The sequence below is a fragment of the Carica papaya genome, chromosome 5, assembly GCF_054855325.1.
Source record: "Carica papaya isolate Zhongbai chromosome 5, ASM5485532v1, whole genome shotgun sequence".
In the NCBI taxonomy this organism is placed as follows: Eukaryota; Viridiplantae; Streptophyta; class Magnoliopsida; order Brassicales; family Caricaceae; genus Carica; species Carica papaya.
In genome coordinates, this window is record NC_142313.1 from 42,003,292 (window position 1) to 42,031,175 (window position 27,884).

At 33.1% G+C, this 27,884-nt stretch overlaps 2 protein-coding genes across 4 annotated transcripts; both read right to left on the minus strand.

Annotated features, from left to right (window-relative positions):
* Positions 1-14: 14 nt before the first annotated feature.
* LOC110824683 (topless-related protein 4-like) lies at positions 15-21,188 on the minus strand. 3 transcript variants are annotated; one of them, XM_088221098.1, is made up of 17 exons: positions 21,068-21,188; positions 20,837-20,883; positions 20,562-20,691; positions 19,870-20,049; positions 19,644-19,757; positions 18,744-18,902; positions 18,583-18,652; positions 18,394-18,505; positions 13,920-13,954; positions 13,656-13,799; positions 13,173-13,280; positions 12,918-13,097; positions 12,708-12,833; positions 12,527-12,622; positions 1,158-1,346; positions 696-868; positions 15-609 (listed from the first exon to the last, which is right to left on the minus strand). In XM_088221098.1, the coding sequence occupies exons 3-17, from the start codon at positions 20,642-20,644 to the stop codon at positions 420-422; spliced, it is 1,959 nt and encodes a 652-aa protein (XP_088077224.1). In that variant the 5' UTR covers positions 20,645-20,691; positions 20,837-20,883; positions 21,068-21,188; the 3' UTR covers positions 15-419. The 3 variants fall into 3 exon arrangements, with proteins under 3 accessions (XP_088077224.1, XP_088077225.1, XP_088077226.1); XM_088221099.1 differs by lacking the exon at positions 21,068-21,188 and having other exon boundaries at positions 20,879-21,053; XM_088221100.1 differs by lacking the exon at positions 19,870-20,049 and having other exon boundaries at positions 20,562-20,883.
* Positions 21,189-22,529: 1,341 nt separating this feature from the next.
* Positions 22,530-26,334, minus strand: LOC148266118 (LOB domain-containing protein 4-like). Its single transcript, XM_088221101.1, has 2 exons — positions 25,840-26,334; positions 22,530-23,041 (listed from the first exon to the last, which is right to left on the minus strand). The coding sequence occupies exons 1-2, from the start codon at positions 26,014-26,016 to the stop codon at positions 22,703-22,705; spliced, it is 516 nt and encodes a 171-aa protein (XP_088077227.1). The 5' UTR covers positions 26,017-26,334; the 3' UTR covers positions 22,530-22,702.
* Positions 26,335-27,884: the final 1,550 nt, after the last annotated feature.

A 27,884-nucleotide genomic window follows, 5' to 3' on the forward strand; every position in this document is an offset into this window, starting at 1 on the left:
TGATCTAATAGAGAGAGGGAAATTCAGTTCTCTGCTTTTCATTATCAAATCAGGAAGATGTGCTTGGACATTACTGTTACATGCCATTTTCGAAAAGCCCTCAAATAATCACATTCCGTGCTACTGAGAGCTTCTGAAACTTCAATTCTACTAGTTAATCTCCTCTTTACTAAATTGTCTACTTTTGTACCTCTATACCTTTTCTTCTGTATCTACAAGTAAGCATTAGATCTAAACTACAGTTGGCAAGGAACCCACTGTCTGTAACATCTTTGGCCCCCAGGGATATATGTATGTGCATTTCCTAAGATAGCAATCCAAGAATCTGCAGCGCCCCCTTTGAAACAAAATGGGGCTGCCATATGAAACCATATGAATCCTGCAGGCATCAGTCTGAAACCATGAAACAAAACCTCTTATTACCTAGGCTGTTGATCTGATCCAGCCGCAGAGGAGCTGCTAGGCCCTGCATCATCAACCGGGTTTGATGTACCCCACTTTCCCTCTGATTCCAGTGGTTCCAGAACATGGACTCTGCCATCAGTAAGTCCAACTGCAAACTGATTGGGCTCCGATGGATGAGATACGACAACAACTGGGTGTATTAAGCTGCCAAATAATTGTATCAATCATTAATAAGACAAATAGATATCGTTCAACTGAAGTTGGTTACTTACTGGTAGTAAAAGACACACCTGGGATTTGAAGGTAAATATGCACTTGGGTCAACCCGGCACCTCAGTTCGAAAGATTTGGTTGTGGCAGTTAGAATGTTCACAGTTCCATCTTCAAGGCATGCGTATACGGACTGACTATCACACGAGTATACAGCATCCGTGATTAACCCACTTGATACTCGAGGAACCCACTGCATTACGAGGAAAAAGAAGTCCTGGATAAGTTCTCATAATTTTGACAAAAAAATAATGCTTTTACAAAAATATGAATCCTGAGTTATAGTAGCTTTAACCTTCTGAATATTAATTCCAGTCAGTTGATAAAAGGATACAGAAGAAAACGAAAGATATATATCATAAGATTGATTTGCTGGTGATTGAATATCATAAGAGAATAATTTGATGAAGGGACATGAGGTGACATGTCCCAACCAAGATGAAGTAATGGAAAAATTATAACATACTCAAAAAGTCACATACCTGGGCAAGACATTCTAGCTTTGGTGCTTCATGTATGGATATCTGAGTTGTATGGACAGCCAGTACATGTATCTGATCCTGGTGAAAATGAGCTCGAGTATGTGAAAGATGATCTGGCAAAGTGACAGGAGGAATCTGCAAGAATTTGGCAGCCTGCTTCATCCACTTATCCATGCTCCAAACACATAGCTGGAAAACCTTAGACCTTGTTAGATATGGTAAAACGTTTTACTTATCATGTTTTTTTAAAATTTATATGTACTTATCCTGGACCCAGGTAGATGGTTCTATTTTAAGAAATTATGTATTTGGGTTTGATATAAAGAGAGGGAGAGTGAAAGGAGAAGTAGGAGTTAAGAGAGATAGAGTGAGAATAGCGAGTGGAAGAGATAAAAAATTAGAGAGGAAAAATATGTAGAAATAGAGTAATAGAAGAATTGAACTGAACTCAAGTAATTTTTACTTATGAAATTAGTCTGTTTAAATAAGACAAAAATAAACAAATATTACAAAAGATAAATGATCACCAACCTACTAAGAAAACCACTAACCTACTAATTTAGACTAGCTAAAATTAAGAGACCACTACTCCATGGTTAAGTCACCACTATTCCATTACTCCACTACTCCATAACTGCTAAATTAAATAATCACTAATTCATGACGAATAATTATTAAATATATGATAAAATCTTAATATTCACTCTTTTAAACTGAATGTTATACAATCAGTTTAAATTAGAAATCGAACAAACACCAAACAAATCTTCACAAATGCAGCCAACTTGAGAGACTTGGTTAGAATATCTGCAATCTGATCTTCACTTGATAATAAACCAATTCAATGACTTCTTCATTTGTGAGATCACGAAGGAAATGATATCTCGTATCTATGTGTTTGCTTGTGCCATGTAAAACTAGATTCTTTGAGAGTTTAATAATCGAGTTATTGTCGCAGTAAATCTGTATACGCCTCTGTTTGAAACAATGCAATAATTTGAATATTTTTTTCAACAAAATAGCTTGACATATATAAGAAGTTGCTACTATAAACTCAGATTCAGTTCTGAACAGAGAGACAATTGGTTGCTTCTTTGATGCCCATGATATTGCCTCTGAACTCATCATAAATACATGACCAGAAGTACTTCTTCTAGTTTCTAAGTCTCCTGTATAATCACTGTCACCGAAACCAACAAGATCTCATTCTTTTCCTTTCCGATAAAAAAATACTAAAATCAAATGTAACTTTTATGTAGAGCAAAATTCTCTTTGTTGCGAGGAGATAGAGATCAGTTGCACATTCTATAAATGTAGAAAATGTAAAAAATAGCTGTTATTCAAGAAGGAAAACAACTGTCATTTCCTTTGTCCTTTCTTGTGTACCGGATAAAGGAGAATAACAGAGTTGGTGCTGTGTCACCTACACCAATTCTGAATATTTCCTGACCCCACAAAATTTGATTTTAGTACAGAAAAGTTGTCATTCATTTGTGTATAAATATGCTCATTTCGAGTTGGAAAATACAAGCAGAAAATAGAGGAAAAACTTTCCTCAATATACTTCATAATTTCTTTATGGTATCAGAGCTTTTTCGGTTCTGATTCCGCATTCGACTACCCATGTTCCAGCATAATACAACTGTTATGGATTCTGGAGGTACGTCGTTCTCATCTTCATCTGAGGTATCTTCAAGACCTCTTTTTTCTTCAGCAGTCACGCACAGCCTCCGAGAGCAAGCCTCTTCATAAATTACGGGCCACAAGCTGACTGAAAACAACTATCTATAGTGGTCCTCTTCTGTGCTGCTTTTCATTCGGGGCAAGGGTAAAGAGGAATATATCACCGGAGAAGCAGCACCACCACTCGCCACTGGTCCAAACGCGAAGACATGGAAAATGGAGAACAGCCTCGTCATGTCTTGGCTCGTTACCTCAATGACGTCGGAAATAGGATAAAATTTTCTCCTGTAGGAAACTGCTCACGACATTTGGACTTCTGCCAAGGAATTTTATTCGTCCAAAGACAATACCGCAGCTGTGTTTGAAGTGGAAACAACCCTCTACGACCTCTACCAGGGCGACTCCACCGTGATACAATATTACAATTTTTTTATGCGAAGCTGGCAGCGACTTAACGCATTTGAAGAGGTGAAATGAGTCTCCCCTGAAGATGCCAGAACCTACCAGAACTTGGTTGAACAAAAGAGGATGTTTAAATTTCTGTTGGGTCTGTAAGAGGATGCATTCTGGGTCAGAAGCCTCTGCCCAGCATTCGCGAAGCCTTCTCAAAAGTCGGAAGAGAGGAGAGCCGAAAGAAAATTATGATGGATGAGGGCCATGTTGTAGCAGGGTCATTTGAGAATGTGTCATCTCCAATGACGCATTCCGAGAGTCGCGGGAAAAAGGGCAGACCATTTTGTGATTACTGCAAAAAGCCCGGCCACATACGCGACCGTTGCTGGTGACTTCATGGCAAGCCAGCCGACTGTCGTCCTCTGAAATCCAAAAGCTCACAGAATCGCGAAATAACGTGGCTGTAGTCGCAGCAACAAATGAAGAAGGGTCTGAGTCTGCCTCAGATTCTCGAAAAGACCATTTTACCCCAAAGCAACTTGATATTCTTCGAAAGACCATTCAAAAATTGTTGTCCCAAAGTTAAGCTAATATACCAGTCACTCAAAAAGGTAATAATCCTCAGGTACCCTGTTTTACAGCATGTTTTACAGGTGAATAAGCATGGATAGTTGATTCTGGTGCAACCGATCACATGACTAGTAATGTTTCTCTATTTAAAGATTACCATTCTTGCAGTGAGTTTTTCACCAGTACGGTTGCAGATAGAACTGTATCTAGAGTGGTTGGTATTGGCTTAGTTGTCGTGTCACCCTCAAATGTTATGGAATCGATTTTCTTTGTTCCAAATTTAACATATAATTTACTATCAGTTCGGAAACTGACTACTGATATCAACTGTGTTGCTAAATTTGGTTCAACTTTATATGAATTTCAGGACTCGGACTCGGAGAAGATGATTGGCAGTGCTAGAATGCATACCGAACTCTACCTCTTTCGTGTTGAACCTTCTAGTAGACAAGCTCTAAATGTAGTATATACTGTTCTATTTCTGTTAGTCATACTTATGACCATGAAATCATGTTATGGCATTCCCGCTTGGGACATCCAAACTTTCTGTATTTAAAGAAACTGTTTTCGTCACTGTTCACTAATAAAGACCCTTTATTATATCAATGTGAAACCTATCAACTTTTTAAGCATGTTCGGAATACTTTTCGTAGTATCAAGTATACGTTATCTAAACTATTTTTCTTAATTCACAGTGATGTTTGGGGACCTTCCCGACTCACTGACATATTCAGAAATAAATAATTTGTATCCTTCATTGATGATTACACAAGAATCACTTGAGTATTCCTTATAAAAGAAAAGTTAGAAGTAGGAGCTATATTTTAAAAATTTCACAAAATGATCAAAACCCAATTTGGCACAACAATACAAGTGTTAAAATTTGATAATGCTTGTGAGTACTTTACATCAACCCTTAATAGTTATTTTGTTGAAAATGGTATAATTCATCAAAGTTCATGCGTCTATTCCCCTCAGTAGAATGGTGTTGCAAAGAGAAAAAATAGACACATTCCAGAAGTCATCAGGTCCATTATGTTTGTTATGAATGTACCAAAACATTTTTAGGGGGAAGCCTTACTCACAACCACTTACTTGATAAACAGAATACTTTCCCGAGTTCTCAAGTATCAAACCCCATTTAATCTTCTCTCAGAATCCTTTCCACATTTCCGTATCCTAAATTCCCTACCACTAAAAGTTTTTGGCTACTCTGCATATGTTCATGTCCACTCACCTTCGGAGTAAACTTGATCCTAGAGCCCTTAAATGCATTTTTGTGGGTTATTTTCCTCATAAAAAAGGATATAAATGCTTCTTTCCAGATACTCGTCAGTTCAATCATACCATAAATGTCACTTTTTTTGAAGATAAACCATTTTATCTCAAAAGCGATATTTAGGGAGAGAAACATACTCAAGAATGTCACATTTGGGAAGCTACCATTTTTTCACCACTTATCCACACACACCAGATATCACCCACACAAAATGAGCCCAAACTAAAAAGTACATTATCTGCAACAAAGGAATTATGTGTCTATGCTAGGAGGAACAAGACCCAGAAAGGTAGTGTCCAGCAGGGATTGAGCTCTACCATGACTCAACTCCACCTCCGACCGTCCTGAACCCGATTGATGATGATTTACCCATTGCCTTGAGAAAAAGAACTAGATTTAGTACTAACCACCACATACAGAATTATTTGTCACTTGGTAATCTGTCTACAAAATATCATGCTTTTGTAAGCAAACTAGATTAGAGCTCACCTGAGCCCAAAATAGTTCATGAGGCACTCAGAATTCTAGAATGGCGAGCAACTATCCAGAAAGAAATGAGAGCTCTTGAAAAGAGTGAGACATGGGAATTGACAGAGTTGCCTCCTGACAAGCGTTAGGTAGGATGTAAATGAGTTTTCACAACTAAATATAATCATGATGGCAGTATAGACAGACACAAAGCCCGTCTGGTGGCAAAGGGGTCCACACAATCATATGGAATAAACTATCAAGAGACTTTTACTCCTGTACCCAAACACAACACGATATAGATCTTGTTTTCTCTTACTGTAAATCTAGGCTGGCCCTTGTTCCAATTAGATGTGAAGAATGTTTTCCTTAACGAAGACTTGGAGGAGGAAGTGTATATGGACATCCCTTCGGGTTTTGAGACAAGCGACAACTCTCATAAGGTGTACAGACTCAGAAAGGCACTTTATGGACTCAAGCAGTCTTCAAGGGTATAGTTTGAAAGATTCATAAGAGCTGTCAAGCAAGTGAGATATGAGCAGTGTCAGTCAGATCACATTTTATTTGTCAACCACTGCGACTCGGGTAAGAAGCCTATCTTAATAATTTATGTTGACGATATTATAATTACAGGGGATAATGGTGAAAAATTTCAGAAATTAAAAGAGATCCTGACCAAAGAATTTGATATAAAAGACTTAAGAATACTCAGATATTTTCTAGGCATGAAGATTGCACAATCAAAGAAGAGAATTTCCGTGGCTCACTGGAAATATGTACTTGATCTCCTAAAGGAGACCGGAATGCTCAGCTGTAAGCCTCCAGACACACCCATGGATTTTACTGTGAAACTTGGCAAAAGTGAGGATGACAAGTTGACTAATAAGGAGAGGTATCAGAGGTTAGCTGGGAAGCTCATATATTTGGCACATACAAGACCAGATATAAGTTTTGCAGTTAGCACAGTGAGCCAGTTTATGAGTCAACCAACTGACATACACATAGGAGCTGTGTACAGGATTCTCATGTATCTAAAAAAAATACCAAGACAGGGCTTATTTTTCTAAAAGAACATAGACATGGAGATAGGAGTTTATACAGATGCTGATTGGGCTGGTTCGATCAATGATAGGAGGTCAACCTTAAAGTATTGCACTAACGTTTGGGGTAACCTTGTTACATGGTGAAGTAAGAAGCAATCAGTGGTATCACAGAGTAGTACAGAATCTAAATTCAGAGCCCTTGCCCATGGTATATGTGAAGGTGTCTGGTTAAAGAGAGTATTGCAAGAGCTAAACCTAACTCTAGGAGTGCCCATAAAAGTATGGTGTGATAATCAGTCAACTATCCGACTGACAAAGAATCCAGTCTATCATGATGGGACAAAGCATGTGGAGATAGACTTGCATTTCATAAGAGAGAATATCGAAAACAGTGTTATAGACATCATTCATGTTCCCACAAATCGACAAGTTGCTGATATATTAACCAAATCTCTTCCTAAACATGTATTTGTATTGTATCCAATCTAGATTTACACAATATCTATGTAAACTTAGATTGAGGGGGAGTGTACAAAATGTAGAAAATAGCTGTTATTATAGAAGAAAAACAGTTGTCATCTCCTTTATCATTTCTTGTGTACCGTAGAGAGGAGAATAACAGAATTGGTGGTGTGTCACCTACACCAATTCTAAATATTCCCTAACCCCACAAAATCTGATTTTGGTATAGAAAAGTTGTTATTCATTTGTGTATAAATATGCTCCTTTGGAGCTGGAAAATGCAAGCAGAAAATAGAAGAAAAACATCGCTCAAAATAGCTTCATAATTTCTTTAATAAATATGCTAATAAGACTTACAGCAAACATAATATCAAGTCTTGTTGTTGATAAGTACATCAAGCTTCCAACAATTTGCTTGTAAAATATTATATTAATTTTCTTTCATTCAGAATCCCTTGTAAGCTTCAGACCCAGTTCAATTAGAGTTCCAACTGAGTTGCAATCCAACATTTGAAGCCTATCAAAAATCTCCAAAGTATACTTCCTTTAGGTGATGAAAATACCAGCTGTTGATTGCAGTACTTCGATACCAAGAAAATAATGCATCATTCCCATATTGGTCATCTTAAATTCTGCCATCATAGATTTTTTAAAATTTTTGAACATTGCTAGATCATTTTCTGTATAGATCAAGTCATCTACATATAAATAAATAATCAAAATTTCTTTGCATCATCAAGTTTAGTAAAGAGAGTGTGCTCATATGGGCATTTTTGAAATCTTGCATTAACAAAATAAGGATTTATACGACTGTACCAAGTTTGGGGTGCTTGTTTCAAGTCATATAAAGGCTTATTCATCATGTAAATCTTCTTCTCACTTCCTTCTATCACATAACTAATGGTCTGATCAATAAAAACTTACTCATTTAAATTACCACATATAAAGGCTGATTTCACGTCTGATTGCCAAATAGACCAGAAATTTTGTGCTGCTTAGGCCATCACCATTTGAATTGTATCATGTCTAGCAATTGGAGCAAAAAATTTCTTATAATCAATGCCATATTCCTGCTTGTATCCCTTTGCGACAAACCGAACTTTGTACTTGTCAATTTTGCTATCTTTGTTCCGCTTAGTTTTATAAATTTATTCAACACCAATGAATTTTTGCCTTCGGAAGTTCTGTTAGTTCCCATGTGATTTTTCTCAATAGGTTTGATCTCCTCATCCATTGCTTTTTGCCATCTTATAACTTTGATAGCTTCTTGGAGCATTATTGGATCACAATCTGATAATAGACCAAAATGAACAATAGTATCATCAGATTGAACACCACGAACCTCATAATCATCCATCACGCTGGTCTTTTTCTGATTCGTTAAGATCGTGAGCTTTCACCTATTGCTTGGATCTCAATATTATCAAACAGCTGCTGTCGTAACTGGTGAACATCAGAGACAGTTGCTTGCCCTTGCATTTATTTATGCTTCTTTTTCTCTTTCAAAATTCACAGATATTTGTTGTTCACTTGCATATTTTTCAGTCCAATTTCATTACTTCTTTCATCAAAAATAACATCTCAGCTGATAATAATTTTACCTGTGATAGGATTGAACAGTTTGTAAGCTTTTGACTGTTCATTAATTCCAAGAAAAATACATTTTTCGCCTTTGTCATCTAGTTTCTTTATCTTCTCATGGAATATGTGCATATGCAGTGCACCCAAAAATTCGAAAATAGTCAACAGCTGGTTTATATCCGCTCCAAACTTCTTCAGGTGTCGTATTTTGAACAACAAGTGTGGGGCACCTATTCAAAATATAAACACTCCAATTTACTGTTTCTTGTCAAAACTATTTTGGAACTCTTTCATTTGTCACCATGCTTTTAACCATGTTTAGAATGATTCGATTTTTCCTTTCTGCTACATCATTTTGTTGGGGTGTATAAGCTGCTGTCATTTGCCTCTGAGTTCCTTACTCATTAAAAATTTTTGAGAATTCATAGGATATGTATTCACCACCACGGTCAATGTATAGTGTTTTAATGGTAGTCTCTGCTTCATTTTCTACTTGAACTTTAAAATTTTTAAATACCATCAAAGTTTCAAATTTTTTCTACAAAAAATATACCCATATTTTTCGACAATAGTCATCAAAAAAAGATATAAAATATTTTTTTTCCATTTAATACAGGATTAATAGGACCGCAAATGTCATAATGAATCAGTTCTAATCTTTTTTGAGCTCTTCTTGCCTTCCCTTTTGGGAATTGCTTTTGCTGTTGTTTGCCAACAATACATTCTTCACATATTTTGGAAGGAGGAATAATCTGAGGTAGGTCACTCACCGTGTTATTTTGAGAAAGAGTCTTCAATCCATTAAAGTTTAGGTGGCCATAACAAAAATGTCATAGCCATGTTGGATCGTTCATCTTGGCCACAAAGCATGTATGGATGGTCTGGATTCGCAGTGGAAACAATTTATTTGGTGTCATTTTGACATGAACAATTAGATCATTTTTAGGATCATAGACTTCACACGCTCCTTTTATCACAATCTCATAACCTTTTTTTTGCAACTGTCCCACACATGGCAAATTGCTTTTCAAGTTAGGACTATAAAAAATATTTGATATAGTCACAATATTGTTTTCTTTAGTCCTGATTTGAATATCACCATTTCCCATAACACTGACTTTAGAATGATCACCAAAGCTCACATTAGTATGAAAATCTTCATTTTAGTGAGAGAAAAATTACTTATTGCCACACATGTAATTACTGCATGTTTGTCTTCCTTGATGTGAAATGTCATCAAGAGTGTTTCTTGTTCTTCTTTCTCTACAAAGTTGGACTGGTCATCTTTGTTGGAATGTAAGTTTGTAGTGCATTCAGACTTGTAATGACCGAACATGTGACAACGATAACACTCAATATTAGACTTACTAAATTTTGTTTAATTGTGGTTATCGTTTCCTTTGCCTCTGCTTCGAGATTCTAATGTGTTAGAACCTCTACCTCTTTCTCGTCCACGACCACGGCCTCGACCATGGCCATTTGATCATTTCTTTGTAAAAATTCACCATGAGTTGAAACTTTCAAGACTTACTCCTCAGTTTAAGCAGTTGTCATTCTCTACTCATGCAATAGTAACGAACTTTATAATTCATCAATAGAAAGTTCATCAAAGTCTTTTGAATTCTCAATAGAACATACAACATAAAAAAATTTTGGAGTCATTGATCTAAGAATCTTCTCCACTATGGCAACATCTTCGATTCTTTCGCTGTGAATACGCATCTTGTTCACTATGCTTAGTGTTCTTGAGAAGTACTCATCAATAGATTCTCCTTGCTTCGTATGGAGAATTTCAAGTTCTCTGTGAAGCACTTGAAGCTATTATCGTTTGACTCTTGTTGTGCCTTGATATTTTTTTTTTCATAAAATTCCAAATCTGTTTGCAAGTACCTTGTTGTGCCATCTCCAAAATGGCACAATCAATTGCTTGAAACAGATAGTTTTTTGCTTTGAGATCCTTCAGTTTTTGTTCTTTTATTCTTTTCTGTTAAGCCTCTGTCAACATCACTCCAGGAATTGGTTCAGGCACTCCTGTTTCCGTGACACTCCAATATTTTTTGGATTGGAGAAAATTCTTCATCAACATGCTCTAATGATCATTTAAAACGAGGGATTACAGGTTGCATATAACTATTTTCCGATGCCATAGATGTCTACTGTTGTTGCAAAATAAAAAAAATTATTTTTTTTACTCTGATACTAAATGTAGAAATAAAGTAATAGAAAAATTTAAATAAACTTAAATGATTTTTACTGATGAAATTAGTCTGCTTAAATAGGATAAAAATAAATAAATATTACAAAAAATAAATGACCACTAACTCACTAAAAAAACTACTAATCCACTAATTTATACTTGTTGAAATTAAGAGACCATTATCCCATGACCACTACCCCATAGTTAAGTCACCATTATTCCACTACTCCATAACTGCTAAATTAAACAACCACTAATCCATAACTAATAATTTTTAAATACATAATAAAATCTTAACAAGATAAATATTGAAAGAATGACAGAAATTTAAGAGAGATAATAATAATGTATTCAAAATAATTCATTAACTAGTTGATTACATACATAAAAATAGATGATTTACATAGAAAAAACATATGCATGAACAAGTAAATAAAAAATCAACATTCTATGGAAGTTTAAAGAGTTGTAGAAAAAATTCGTAGATTCATTGAACGAAGATAAAAGAGAGAGTGACTCGTTAACTAAAAATTTAAAAGAATCAAAGATCTCTTAGGTTTGAATTTCCTACATATATTTCTATATTCTTCTCTATTTGCATTAAGATCCTTCCAATACTCTCATCTTCAACATCAATCTTATTCTCAAGGTTGAAACTCATCTTTAGTTTTTTTTTTTTTTTTTATATTTTTTAATTATCATATACATGTTTTAAGCATATTTTTTTAAGCTGTTTTTTTTTTTTTAAGTTATATATATATTTGAAAACAATTTTCTACTGCTTAAAAAAGATCTTCTCGGCATGCCCCACACACCATCGGCGCGGTAACATCTTCTTCTTCCACCTCTTCTTCTTCGGCTTCTTCTTCTGCCTTTTCTTCTCTCCTTCCGTTTCTTCTTCTTCCTCTCCTTCTTCTGGTTTTTTCTTCTTCTGCAATATCTTCATTTGGGTCTTCTTCTTCTTCTGCAATTTCTTCAGATAGGTCTGAACCGGTTTGATTCAGTGATCCAATCAGGTTTGAACCAGGTTCTGGTTGTTCTGAACCGATCCTGTTCGAGTCATAGTTTCAGAATTTTCTGATTCAGTTTAGTTATTGAACCGGATTTACAGGTTTCCTTAAAAGCCGGTTCACTTTTTGTCTTTTCATCTTCATCGCGACGCAGCGGAAAAAGCAGAACCTCACTATGTTCTATGCACACGGCTGTAGCAGCGGCCGCTGGTTTCACGTCCTCCGAAGAAGTAACGCTACCGCTCAGCAACTTGATCATCATATCGAGTTTTTGCTGCATTTGATCGAAGAGCTTCGCACTGCGATCGTTGACCATCACCACCTCCCATTGGGATCTGGTAGGCAGCTCTGATACCAAAGTTGTCATGAGCCGGGTACATGGTTCTGTTTTAAGAAAGTATGTATTCGAGTTTGATATAAAGAGAAGGAGAATGAGAGGAGAAATAGAAGGATTTGAGAGAGAGAGAGAGAGAGAGAGTGAGATAGAAATTTGAGGAGATAATAATATCCTATTCAAAATATTTTATTTACTGATTGATTATATAGATAAATATATGCATGAACAAATAAATAAAAAGTTAATATTTTATAAAAATTTAAAAGGTTGTAGAGGAAATTTATAGAAAAAATAGATGCATAAAAAAATAAATAAAAAGTCAAGCACAGTAGGTAATATGACATACCTGCGCATCCGCTCCTGATGATACAAGAACATTTAAGACAATAGAGAATGCAAGACCAGTAACTCTCTTTTTGTGGCCTCTAAGTTTACCTTTAACCTGTTAATATGATCATATCAGAAAGTTGTGAGGTGAACTCAAACCATTCTACCCACAGTATCAGATTACAGTTCAGCCTAAACACCTTATCAAGCGAGCCATGAAAGATATGAATTAACGAGTCTTCCGTGCCTACTGCAATAATGTTGCTATCCTGAGGATGTAAGGAAATAGATGTTGCTGCAGACCTCATTGTGAAACTTTGTACTTCCTGCACATAAAAAGTGAAAGGATTCATGCGCAGTCTTACATGCCCCACAGAGGGACCCCACAGAGCTGTAACGAATCTAATTACCTGGAACCTTATCAAATTATAAAAAAATGTTTTTCCTCCTGAAGATGAAAACAAATAACAATCATTGTTTGAAAGTGCAAGGCAAGGAACAGCATCTTCTTGGTTTGACTCGCGTAGATCATTGGTCATCAGTATTCCATTTGGTGGCTTCCGTAACTTTGGTAACAAACTACTGGTTACCTATAGTAGCAAAAATATTTATGGGAAAAAGCTCACTATAAGTAACCAAAATGATTGAAGATTTCCCTTAAATACCTTTACTGGTATATTCTGCCTGTTAAACCATTTCCATAACTTGTGTGCGCCATTTTCCCCTAATGCCAATAAGGAGGTTCCCGAATTTGTGTATGTCATTTTAACAACCTGCATTAAGAAGGAGAATGATTAGACCACGGGAAAAGAGCAAAATTGTCTAATAAGCTCGTCCTACTTCAGAGACATATACCGATATAAATCTCTGTATGGCACATAAAATAAAGGAATTTTAACTTCAGCATGCATATTACGAAGGCAGAGTGGCAGAATATCTTTGAAGGCCTGCATGATAATGCAAAATCTTATAACCAAAGAAGAGGCAGGCTTTTTGGTAAAGAAAACTTAATGTTTAAACACAACTTCAGTTTTCTCAATGCCCAAAGATCTTGGCCAGGGAAAAAAAAATTGAATTAAGTAATTCTGGACGACCAACCAAATTTCTAAAGCTAACAACCAAATTAAAGTCCAACTGGATCAATATACCTTTATTGGCAGCAGATTATCAGGAAGCATTAAGGAACGAAGTTTAGATGGTTCACTGATTCCAGTCTGCTTCCAGATCTTAGATTTTTCTAACTCGTCAGCAACTCTCTGTGTCATATCTGGCAAATTCCAGTTATCTACATTCTAGAATAAATCCAAAATCAAAATGGTGATTAATGGGAATCTCAAATGCATCTACCAATTGCCAGCATAAATTTTTCCACAGATTATAAACGAAGAAGAACATATGTCGTGAATGCTTACAAGTCCAGAAATAGATGTCACTGGTCCAGTTCTATCTGCAACAGTAAGCGGAAAAATTTTACCTTCAAAATTTTATTTGATGTATTAAAGATAAAGTGGACAGACATGTATCAAAGAGGTAAGAAATTAGATTTCCTCGTTAAGAGAGTAAAAATATCCGAAGAAATTTGAATGCAATTATCATAAAAGGCTAGTTGAAGGTAATGTAAAGAAGAACAAAATGAATGAGACTAGTTTTGGTTCTAGCTTGGAAGATGTTGGAGCAACCTCCTTCATCTTAATGGGACTTGGGATTGGATCTCCTATTCCATTAAACGTCAAATGCTTCTTGTGAAGTGGTCGTGGAGATTCATTATGGAGGAGGGTTGTTCATGGTAGAGGGCGATATGTGCCAGATTTTGATTAGAAGAGACAAGTTGGTGGACTATGCCTCAAGAGAGTTGTAGAACGTAGGGCTTTGGAAGAACATCAATACAAACAAAAATAAGTTTATGTTCCCGAGATCAGGATTTTGTCATTGGGCGATTTTCTGAAATTTCCAATTCTAAAATCTGCTTCTTTTCCTTAATACGATTCTTTGAATGATCTATTTTTGTGAAAATATATTACAGCTTATCAAAGAGAGTTATTACCTTGATATCGTTAAAAAGAGCTCCAATCTCAAAATTTAAAATAATATTCTAACTTGTTTTTATTAATAGCAAACATCTATTTTTATATAAAGGTTACAATTCTTATTTACAAATGTTAATTTAATTTGTAATCTAAATCTAATTAGGAATACTTTACTAAACTATTGGAAATCCTACACTATTTGTGAATCAAATACTAATTGAATATATATATATATTATATTTAAGAATTTAATACTAATTAGAATTTCAACTATTTAGGAATTTAATATTAATTAAGATCCTAACTATTTAAATATCTAATACTAATTAAGATTTCATATTTAATTGAATGTCAATTTCCTATTCTTACTGCGCCTTTCATATTTGCATTCATAACATTACTCCCCTTTAGTTTTTAAACTTGTACTAAAGGTTGAAATGTGAATATAGTTATCTTGTTGGTCTTTTCTTATTGTTCAATATCACATTCAATCTCGAGACAAAGTAACCGTTTACATTGATGACCTGAAACAAACGGTTCATCTTAGTTATAACACAACTTTTTCAGTCTCTTTTCTATCATCTCTGCCCTTATTAGTTGCTTTATAACTAGAGAAAAAATGTTAACAAATTGTGTTATAATACTACTACTTCGTAGAACCGGTATTTTCTAAACTATTGTTACACTTGGTCACAAATTGAGAAGGATCACTATAATTGTGTTTGGTCATAACCCACAACAGTTGTTTCCTTTGAAAAGCTCTGATCATGCTCATTACGTGCACAAGAGTGACAGGTGATTGCATCTCAACCTCTAAGTAGAGACAATCGATTAGTTTTGCTGTGGACAAACTTACATATTGATAAACTCGGACAAATTTATTTGCCCGTGCGAGTTTTTAATGAAATTGCCTCTAGAACTCCTAAAATGACTTTATTTGTTTCAAGTTCACCAGCACCCCCAGCGGATTGCTATAGGTTGGTGGTCCAAACCTTAATGAGCAGTATTTCTTGAATCTAACCCAATTGATTGTGGGTTGCTCGGATTTTAATTGATGATACCAAAGTTGTACTTGAGTATGTGGAAGGCAGTCAATCCCACCTTATCTCTTTTCAATGTGTGTTGATTTATAAAAAAATTTCTCATACTGATATAAGCAAATTAGAGGATTTTCAGAACCATCGAATGCTGAAAAGTCTAATTTAGTGTAGTGAGGAACAACCACATTACCTAGGTGATGGTTTGTGTCTTACAAACGATTTTCCACGTGAAATGCTTGGGGCAGTTGATCTCACGAGTTATGACTACTGGTAGTTTCTTCTGAAATGATTCACATGTTTTGACCAATTCCAACTAACATCTCCTTGAATTGCGAGGATAACTCCTGCAGCTGACTGCCTAAGTGTCTTTTGATTTCTGTTGTCCGTACTTCGTTTGCAGCGAGAGTTTCTTTTATCATCAATTGCAGATCTCCCATTATTGTAGAATCGTCTATTGTGTCAGCCTCTGATACAATTTGTTATGTTCCCAAAACCAGGATCTTGTCACTGGGCGATTTTTTGAAATTTTTGATTTTAAAATTTGTTTTTTCTCCTTACTGCAATTCCTTTAATCTCGTTAGAGAGAGATCTAATCTCGTAGTTTAAAATAATATTTTTACGTGTTTTATTAATAGAAAACATTCTCTTTTATATAGAGCTTATAATTCTTATTTAAGAATGTTAATTTAATTTGAAATCTAAATATAATTAGAAATACTCAACTAAAATATTAGAAATGCTGCACTATTTAGAAATTAAATGTTAATGAAAAATATATATATATTATTTAGAAATCAAATTATAATGAAAAATATATATATTATTTAGTAATTTAATATTAATCAGGATTCTAATTATTTAAAAATCTAATATTAATTAACATTTAATGTTTAATTGAACGTTAATTTTCTATTCTTGTCGTGTCCTTCATATTTGCATTCATAACAAAGTTCTTTAATTTTATCAAGATCAGGGTATTGTCTGGAGGAGGGTGAAGTTTTCGAGAGATGAGCGATGTCCAATGGGGGTTTAGACGATTTTCCTATGGTGTGCTCTTTGTCCTTGACAAACAAGGCCGTAGAGAGTTGGTTCTATTTTGTCTCAACTGATCATGTGATGTGGGAGGTAGATCTTCTTAAAAACATCATTGACTAGGAGGAAGAAGAGTTTGTCAATTTCCTGAACAGCCTCCCTCTTTGCAGTGTCTCCCCCAGTCCTTGATGTGGAAGTTAAGCACTAGTGGGTCATTTTCTGTGAAGTTCTATACAAGCATATAGCTCGACCCCCCATCTGTCCATGCATTTTTCCTAGGAAATTCAATTGGAAAGTGAATGTGAGTCCTTTTTTTTGGGCTGTTTAGGAGGTTGTGACAGGGACAACATCCACCTATCTCAGTCAAAGATGCCCTTTTTCCAGCAAGGTTGATGCGACTTTGAAATATATTGCATTATAATGCCCTTTTGCTTGTCAAGTTCCACTGCAGCAGCTGAGTTCCTTGTCTAAGTTGGTATACAAAGGAGTTTTTTGTTATTCTTATGCATCATCTCACTTCCACTGATACCATGAGGATATGGAGAGTTATCCGAAATAATTTTAGTAGCAAACTATAGACAAATTGATGTCGAATGGTAGGAACTAAAATTGACATATTCTTATAAATAATAGTTATTTTTTTAATTGTAATGTTTATATATTATTAAAGTAGCTAACTTATTTAAAAATTATTAACTATATGGGTAAGTATGAGTTTACTATTTTTTATTTAATTAAAATGTTATCTTTAGTTATTTTTTATTATAAATTAGTCAATTATTTAGATTATTTTTCTAGTTTTTAGGAAAATTCAACTTTTTTCTTATTTACTAGAATTTTTCCCAAACACCAAGGTCAGTCTCATAAAACTGAAGAAAAAAAAAACCCTAAAATTCTAAAATAGCCGCCACCACTAGGAAGTGCCTGACACAGCGCTCACAAATGCTGAAAATATAAGAATTTACCACTTGAAGTTGTGGCAGTAGCTGCTTTGCTAGAACTCCTCAGCTGCAACGAATACGCTGACACCAGATCTGGTCGAGCTCTTTACCAGAAGACAAGTTCCAAGATTTTCTATTTCAATATTTTAAAACTCAAGACCAAGTTTTCACCAAGTGGGGGATAATAATCGAGAAGAGTGAGAACATAAAAGAGACATATTTCTAAAACAGCATATATTTATTCAATTGTCATTCTTATATATCATTAAGATATGTAGTTCATTTTGGAATTACTAAATATAGTTCTATTTTAATTAGGATGCTATATAGTTATTTTTGTATTATAGGTTAGTTAATTATTTAAATTATTTTTCTATTTCTTATTTCATGTTTTTCTAATTCTTTCTATTTAACTAATTTTCTTATTTACTAAGTTTTCTAAATTTCTTATTTTTTAATTGTATATGAAACCTTATAAATAAGTATCCTAATTTAGTTACTGAGATAATATTTTTATTATTGAGATCTGAAATCTCCAATTTTTTTTTTTCTCAGTACTAACCATAACCATTTCAGCAGTTAACCAATCATTGAACAAGAAATGAAAAGTATTCCCTTTTTCTTATATTTCTAAATCATATCACACCATAGCAAGTTTGGATAACATAGCATTCTTCTGGTGCTACAAGGGTAAATGGAGTCTATGCGGTGAAGATGGCACTGATTTGCAGGGACCAAGCATAAATAATGGCTCAGACTATACAAGCTCTACCACCAATTATGTGCTAGGAAGCATCGATGAGACATTTAACCATACCTATTAGAAGGGAGTGAAAAGACTATTACCTGCACAAGGAGGAATTGGACCTATTGGCTCTGCAGAAATTGCCTGGTGTGGCACAGGAGACGGATTAGCCATTCTTCCTGCAGAAGATGCTGTAGAAGGTGCTGGCATTGGCTGAAAATGCTAATAGATGTAAAGAAAATTGAAGAAACAAGTCTAACTTCTTAGAGAAGGTCCTGCAGAAGACTTACACCATGACCACCCAGTAAAGGGTTAGTGGCAGGTGAAGGAGAAAGAGCACCATATGGTGCCCAGTTTATACTGAAAATCAATCAAGGTGACAAATAATCTCAATTAGCAGTCAACATTTTTACAGATTTGATTGTCAAGATAGAAATTTTTCTCATGTCACCTCTGATTGATTAGCTTCCTCAGCCTTGAGTTTTCCGAGCTAGGAAATTGAAGCTTATTATGGAAAAGAGGATTTGCCTCGATCAGTTTTTTAAGTTCAAGAAACAATATAGTCCGGGCAGACTTAATATCTCCATAATTTGAGAGCTTTTCATTCTCCCTGAAATTTTTGGCAAAGGGAAAAAACATCGATGAAAATTTCGCATAGAGGTATATTTAGAAAGATCCAAGTAATTTGATATCAAATCTCTCTAAATTTGTAGTCAACTTATCGTTCCATCACCTTAAAAGCTCATACACTGCTTCCCCATAGCAAGTAAAGAAAAGTTTCGTTTTAGTTTCAGAAATTAAGTCCTGTCGTTGATAGCAATTAGTAGGGTTATTTGTACATTCCAGATGTATCCTTATTTGTACCCAAGCTAATTTTATAGAAGGAATGAATTTCTCCCTTTATTCTCATCTCTATCTGTTGGCTTTTGCCTCTTCTCTCTGCACCTCTTTCTTTGTTTCTTGCCTTTCATCTCTCTCTCTCTCTCTCTCTCTCTCTCCCTCTCTCTCTCTTTCCAGCATTCCTGTGTTGATGATTTCTCTCACCTACTAGAGCTGGAGACAGCTCATCCTTCAGTTCCCTGCACCAAGGTCTTTTGTTTTCTGCGCCTAAGGCCCTTTGTAATAGTTGTTGGCAAAAATATCAAGATCTCAATTGTAGCTGAGCATTTGCAAGATTTTGAGTTATAGTTTTAACTTGTTTTTGAGGTTTTGTTTTTCAGCATAACAAGTGTTCAAATGACTTGACTATAGTATCATATCCATTTCAATAAAACATAAACCATATACTTCTAATACAACATGCTTATCAATGAAAATATCAATTATTAGTATACATATGCATTTAATGTACCTAAAGTTTCCTAAAGTCAGAAGCATGGCCGTTTCCTTAAAAAGATCTTCATCAAATGTTGAGAACACTTTCAACTCCTCTGCAAGAATCTCGGCAGCTTTGGGGTGATCCTGCCTGCAAAAGGCAAAATAAAAGGAACAGTCCTGAATGTGGCAAGAAGCCACCAACCTCCCTTAAAGTTGCCAACATGTACATTAACATACATGTTGACATATATTGAACTCACTTGTCAAGTGCTTCAAGATACTTCTGCTTTCGAATCTCGAAAAAAATCTTCACTGAGTTTTGATTATCATCAAGCTTTGTGAACCCAGCCAAGTATTTCTCCACTTCATGCCACTCACCATTTGTCACACATTCCTCAAAGTACCTCATATTGAAGAAAAACCCTGACTCCCTCTCCAAACTTCCACGCCAAGAAACATAGCAGATAACAACCCATTCAAAAATTGGAGAAGGAAAGCAACATTTGGTTGCAGAGAATCATTGGCAGAACAATTAGGGGGAGAAAAGAGAACTTCAAAACATCTAATTAACCATTACTTTGAGGATTGCGTGACAAATGGTGAGCGGGATGAACATTTAATTAATCATTACTTGGTCCCGAGCTGATGTAACAAGTAACACATGATGGGGACAATGTCGACATTTTCTTTTTCCTTTATTTTAGAATAAAGAAGACATGATTGGGACGTTAATGAAGAAAAATTGAAAATAAAATTTGCTAATCAATTCAATGCACGTTATTTTTAATATTTTCAATTAATCTTTTCTCCTCTCCTTCAATTTTCTTTAGTTTCTCGCCAACCAAACAAAATCAAGCCCCAAATACGATTTCAAAGAAAAGAAAGATTGAGAAAAGAACGGAGCAATAAAGAAAAGAAAATAAACGCAATAAAACCAGGCTGTAGTCCTTACCAATGAAATGCATCTTTCAATTCTTCTTCCTCCAAGAACTGCAGAATGAGAAAAACTATTTCTCTTTCAAGCATCGACGTCATTTTTATAATTCCTCTTATCGATTAAGCGAAACCTCTCTGTCCAAAAACTTCGATCACAACCAGAACACGACAAAGAAATTAGGTCTTCTCTCCAAATTCCCCCAAAACAATCATTTCTCACACACCATTCCTCAACACATTGTAAAAACACAGAGGAAATATAACCACGATACCGAACAGTATTCCACGCACATCAAAACACATAAACAGAAACAAGCGTATCTGCCTGCGTACCTTTCCTGCAGAGCAAGAAACATCAGATCAAGACATTGATAAGCAATGAAAGGAGAAAGAAATCTTGTCGTGCAGGTTTTATAGCGTCTTTCTTTTTTCCATTTTCTCTTTGCATTATTTCTTCCGTCCAAAAATGCTATGAAAAGATTTGCAGAAACTAAATTCGCAAGTGCGTAGAGAGGAATTTACTTGAACAATGAGCTCACTCCCAGTCTCGTCTTTTGCTCCAATGGAATCACAATCAAAAATGAAAAAGAACCGGGGGGTGGGGGGAGGAATGGCGCTGAAACTTCTTTATATATACACTTGAATTGAATTATTTCCCAACGACCCCGCATCTTTTCACTTATCTATTTTTTCTCCCCCAATTTAAGAATAATACCATTTTTAACCACTAATGTTTTGTAAATTAAGAAAAATATCATTTTTAAAAACTAATTAAAATTTTCCTTATACTTCACATTTTTTTTTAATTTTAGAAATATTTTATTAGCTATTCTAGAACAGAAAAATATATTTTTTATTTTAAAATAATGTTGATTTTTAATCTAAATTATTTTAAATTAAAAGATAAAACACACACACACACATATATATATATAGATTTAACATGAATTTCTATGGGCCAAAAAATTCTGAAATTCATTATCCGAACCGAACCGACCCAAACAAACCGGCCCAAACAAATCTGTTGATTCAGTTGTAACCAAAATAACTGATTCTTTTACAATACACATATATGTATACATTGAGATCTCTCTCTCTCTCTCTCTACCTTAATTTAACATTTCTTTTAAAAACCACCATTCTTATTTCATCATCCAATTTTAATATATATATATACACACACACACACTATATGCAACACCCTCAACAACTAGAAAAAATAATTGAAATTTAAACATTTACATCCATGAAAGTGAGAGGGAGAGCAGTTATATATATATTATTTTGTTATATTTATATGATTATATTACATATACAAGATTTAATTTTTTGGTTTTATGTTTTACGTGAACCGATTTTTTTGGTTCCGTAATCAAAATCATCAAATTGATGTTTTTAACCGGTTCGATTTAAACTGATTAAACTGATTTCAACGATTTTTTTCGTTCTTTTATAAATCTCAACGAAATAATAATAATAACTTTATGACATGAGAAGAACATCAAGGGAGTAGTGAGTTATTTGAGCATCTAACAACACTTTTGACTTAAACATCACAAAATTGACTTAATCACCATGCTAGTTTAGATTCATGTTCCCTATACAAATTAAATACATTTCACTTTACCCAAATTCAACATCACCAATAGAAGTCAATTTTTTCCCATTTAATTTTTTTTTTTTATTTTTATAATATATGCACTGAAATATCTAACTACTAAATAACTATAGTAATAATAGATAAAATATAAGATATTTATATAATTATAATATAAGCAAACATAAGTATTTATAAGTGATATAAGAATAATGTATTAAGGAGAAATAAAGTATCTTTTTATATTAATGTTTGAACATAGTTTGTAGTAATTGAATTTAACTATTTATACATTTGAAATGTTTATTTATGAGTTTTATGAATTCCATGACTAAAAAGAATTTGCCGCAGTTAAAAATCTAAGAGTAAAATTCAAATTGTATGAAATATATATCTAATAGTTAACTCATAAATTATAATTACACATAGTTTTTAAGATATCTACAATATGGTTAATTATCATCAGGAGGACGAACACAATCATGATCTCCTCTGGGGTCATAATAGGTTTCTAGACAGATATAAAGCAGACAGCAAAGTAAAACCAACATTAGAGGTAGCTAGCAAGACCATAAGGACTCTCCTGTATTGACCTGATCGATCAGCATGTCCATGGAGAAGAAGGATTTGTTTGCCTGAGATGACATCAACTTAGAAGACGATGGTAATACGCTCGCTGAGGAATTAGCTACAGTGTTTGACACTGATGAAGTGAATTGTCGCAATCTCATGTGCACGACCTCAGCTTGTGCAAGGGCCAATTGGGTTTGAAGAGAATCGATCTGTTGTTGTAAGCAAGATATAGCTCCTACACATCCATACACTGGGTCACGTACTCTAGCATTTGCTTCATACACCATAGAACTCACAGCATCACTTCGTTGGTGTTCTGGTAATTCCTGCATAATTTTGCATAACAAAATTATTATTGATCCAATCCAACATATATATATATATATATATATATTATGTTAGAACTCAATGTGTTTCCTTTAAAATATAAATAATTAATTTAAATTATTCGTACTATGTAATCATATAAATTAATTAGTTTATTTATTATAAGCAACGTAGTTTTGATATGATCTTCAGATTCTATATTAGAATCATTATTTAGTTAAAGAGAATAATATATTAATATCAAAATTAAATTCACGAGTTCTATAGAAATAAAACTAAGTTATAATTTAATTAGAACACTCTACTTTAATTATAAACTCATATACTAATCATTATTTTGTTAAATAGTTGTTAAATATATATATTTATATAAAATATTACAAGTGAATGTACTAAGTAATACTAATTTTGCTGAGTGTAAAATTCCACACCCTAATTAGCTAGCTAGTTGGTCAAAAAAGCAATTGAAAATAACTTTTAAATACTTATAATCTCTCTCTCTCTCTCTCTCTATATATATATATATGTATGTGTGTGTGTGTGTGTGTGTGTATATATATATAATTAAACTAATTAAGGCAAATATGATAAAAATAAAACTTCCTCATAGTATCAAAATCAAAAGCAATATCATGATTTTGTTTTGTGGGAATGGGTCCCCTAAAAAGAAGGATTAGATGGAAAAATAATTTCTAGAACCCTAATTAAATTAAATTAAATTAAACTAATTAATAATGATTAGAAATCTTTTACCCCATTTAATTAACGGTGCATGTAATCATAATTATGGGTTGGGGGTGGTGGTGGTGGGTTTGGAATATGGACTACCAATTGAACCTTTGATTTGACATTCATATATACTTTTGTCTGCAAATTAATGGGCGATTTTCAAACGAATCATGTGCCATTATTATTAATTAACATGCCCAATTTAACTATAGTAACAAAATACATAACTCAATTTATTAACTTAATTAATTATTGATTAGTGGAATCTTAGTTCATAATTTATATTTACTTGTGTTTATTAAAGTTACTACTTTCTCTCAAAGTAAAGCTACGCATAATATCTAGAATTGGTAATCCCTAGAAATAATTTGTGATTAATTTAATAAGATTCTCTAATTTCATTGTTTGTGAGCGTGAATCATCTTGATGTCATGTTTACGTAATAATTTCTATAATTAAAAAAAAAAACATATATGAGAGAAATTTTAATATATTTACCTTTAGTTACTTTTGGACACTAACATATCTTTTTGGTGGGTTATACAATCAATTAATTAATTTAATTACTTATTTAAAATCATTCTTTTTAATTATTTTAACTTTTTTTTTTGGGTTATAAAATAAATAAAAAATAGATAAGACTATAATTAAAAAAAATTATAATAAATGTGAAAATTTAAAAACTAATATTATGTTTTATAATTTTAATTTTTACAAAATAATTGAAAATAGTTTATTGGGAGACTCAACTGTAATTAACCAACCTAACAGACACAAAAGTTGTAAAAAGAAGTGGAAGACCACCTTTATACTTTTTCAAATATTTCTTGGCGCAGTTTATAATAATTAAATCCAATTTAATTATATATATATATATATAGTATGAGGAAATCTTAAAGAGCAAAACCAGAAGCAGATATATATATATATATATATATATATTTTACCTTTGCCCCACGTCAAAAGTTTTTTCAACCCAATAAAATTTACATATATATATATATATATACACACACAGTTAGATATGTTAAATTTTAGTTAAGTATAAAGATTATAAAATCGAAATTAGAAAAAAAAAAAAAAAAAAAGTTCGAAAGAGAAGAAGGTGGTGAGCAAAGCATGCAGGTTGGAATAATTATTAAGTGGGTTTTGTCGGTGGGTGTTTAGAGATATATACTTTCAAGGGATAAATATTTGGAGCCAACACAATCTGAATGTCTATATAAATTCTTCTTAATTTGTTTCCTTAAAGAACACACACACACACATATATATATATATATACATATACATATATATAAGCATGTATATATATATATATATATATTCGTGGGAATTACCTAGCTATCTTAAGAAAGTGTCTGTAGGATTTCATGGATGTGTAAAGGGTACGTACTCTTTGTTTAGGATGGAATTATACATAATACATATATGTATATTAGAATTCTTTATTATTTACAGTAATTATATACAGCTTTCTTTATTATTCCAACTGTGTATATATTATGGGATTTTTTTTAAAAAAAAAAACATTTTTCTCTATTTATTTATTTAAATTTAATAATTTATGTTTTTAATTGAGGAAGAAAGTTTCAATGTTAAATGTTAATTTATTTGATCTGGGGATGAAATAATAGAGACTTAATTGGTATAAGCTTAAACAAACAGTTATATATTACGTATATATATATATATATATAGTTGTGTGTATGTATGCATGGGTAGCTCCAAAGTCTAGTCGATATATATATATATATATATATGTATAAAATTTTTGTTTAAGACCTAAGGAAAAAGACTGGTAGCCAAGTAGAAGAAACAAATGGGTTAACGCCCTTTTTCTGAAAATGACTTGAATAATTTTTCCTCTCTCTTTTTCAGCCATTAAAATTTAAAGGAAGCAAGAAAATGACTTGAAAAAAATATTTTCTTACTAACATATTTTAATTAATCACCTAACCCATTTTTCCCACACGCTTGAAATTCAAATATATTATATATAATCATATAAGGTAAAGAATTGGTATATATATATATATATATATTGCATGGGGAGTGAATTAATTACCTGCAACATCTTGTTGACATTGCTAGCACCAAACACTTTATGAACGCTGGCAAACTTCTGAGGCTCATCGGCCGGAAAATAAGGCGCAAAAACACATTCCTGAGCACATCTCCTCCGAAGAAGCTTGCACGCCGCACACGGCGATAATGCTCCTTGTTTTCTACCACTCACCTTCATCTTCTTCCTCCTTACAACTTCACCAACCCTAATTAACCTGGTCAACCCTTATATACACTACACACGCACTACATAAGCAAGCAAAAGCAAAATAAGAGTTGGGTTCAGGTGCTTTTTTGCTAATATATGTGTTAAACACCTTTTTAGGGTTTATATGAAAATGAAAAGCACAAGAAGAAGGGTATGGAGACAAAAGAATTAGCAAATGGGGGAGTTTGAAGAAGAGGGTGAGATGGGTGTTATATAGAGAGGTGTATGTATTGACAGCAAAATCTTCAAAGGGTCCCACCAAAGAAGAGCTCTTAGATTTGTTAGACAAAACTATCGGTTCTTCAAGATCTTTCAGGCCCACCTTAATTTGATTTTTTGTCTCCTTTTTTTTTTAATTACATATATATTTTAATTAATTATGGTTAAGCAATCTTTAAAAAAGATTTATGATAGATAATGAACAAGTAATTAGCTAGATTAATAATAGATTATCCATTAATTAATGTGTCACTTCCACAAGATCAGATTTATTAATGTGACTTTCAGATCCAACTCTATTAGCTTCCACCACTCTCTAATCTATTAATTATCAAATCAAATTAGCTAGCAAAGAATTGCATGTGATCATTTTCACCCAATTATTTATTAATCTGACTTTGACATATATACATATACATATATATATGTACATAACTCTATTGATTTCCACAATTTTCCAATCAACTCTTAATTTTTAATTAAAGAAAAACATAGATTGTACCAAAAGTTTTAACTTCCACCATTTTCCAATCAAATTTCTTAATTCTTAATTCTTAATTATTAATTAAAATAAAACAGAAATTGAAAGGTTTCTTCTCCGATTAAACTATACGTATAGCTTGTACCTCATACTAGCTACTTTTAATAATTTAAAATTCAACTAGTTATGAGTTTAATTCATGCTTTTAACTTCTATTTTCTTTTAATTTTTGAGAATAAAAAGATTAACTTACATATTGACGAAATAATTAAATGGTAGTAAAATTAATATGATATCAATAAGTATATGTTAACTAAGAATAGTTGTTTCCTTATGTACTTATGTAGTCGAACAATATTTTAATGGATGAACACTCCAATAATCAAGTTTTTTAATGAAAAATTTATATATTTTCCCAATAAACACATACACTACAATCTTTTAATAATAACGTACATGATTTATAATTCATAATTTGAACTCGTATTTCTATAAAACGTAGTAAAAATATATATCATCTGTATAAGGGTTAGTTGGACAATAATCAAGTTATTACAAAATACTTTTCGGAGAAAACAAGAAGAGAAGAAAAAATATCGTTTTTTGTTTTTAATTTTGTGGTAAATTGGCTAAGGCATGACTTCAAACCTAAGTCACCTCTATGAAATTGTATATAATGATTATTTAAGGAAAATATGATACTAGATAAGTTGGCACATGTTAGTATTCGTAGTGGAGAGTTGCCCTAGTTTGAGAATTATCTCCTTGTTGTGCGAGTTACTCTCCATCATAATTATTGAGTACATGATGCTAGTTGATGTTCGTAAGAGTAAGTTCAACAAGTTGATTATATATAATGTATGGAGGATAATATTGTAATAGTTTCATTTGAAAATAAAGTAATGATTATTACAATAATAATAAATGTGAATGATTATCATAGTGTTGCTTTCACATGAATGTTAACAACCATTGAAATGATAAAACTTTAATAAACTATGCAATAAAAATACGGTAATGATAAGATCATGAAAAAGACCTATTTTACAAATATAGTTTATAAAATCCTTAACGATAAAATCAATGTGTATGGCCATTGTTGGATTTGAGTAGACTAGTGTAGTATATATTACTTTAT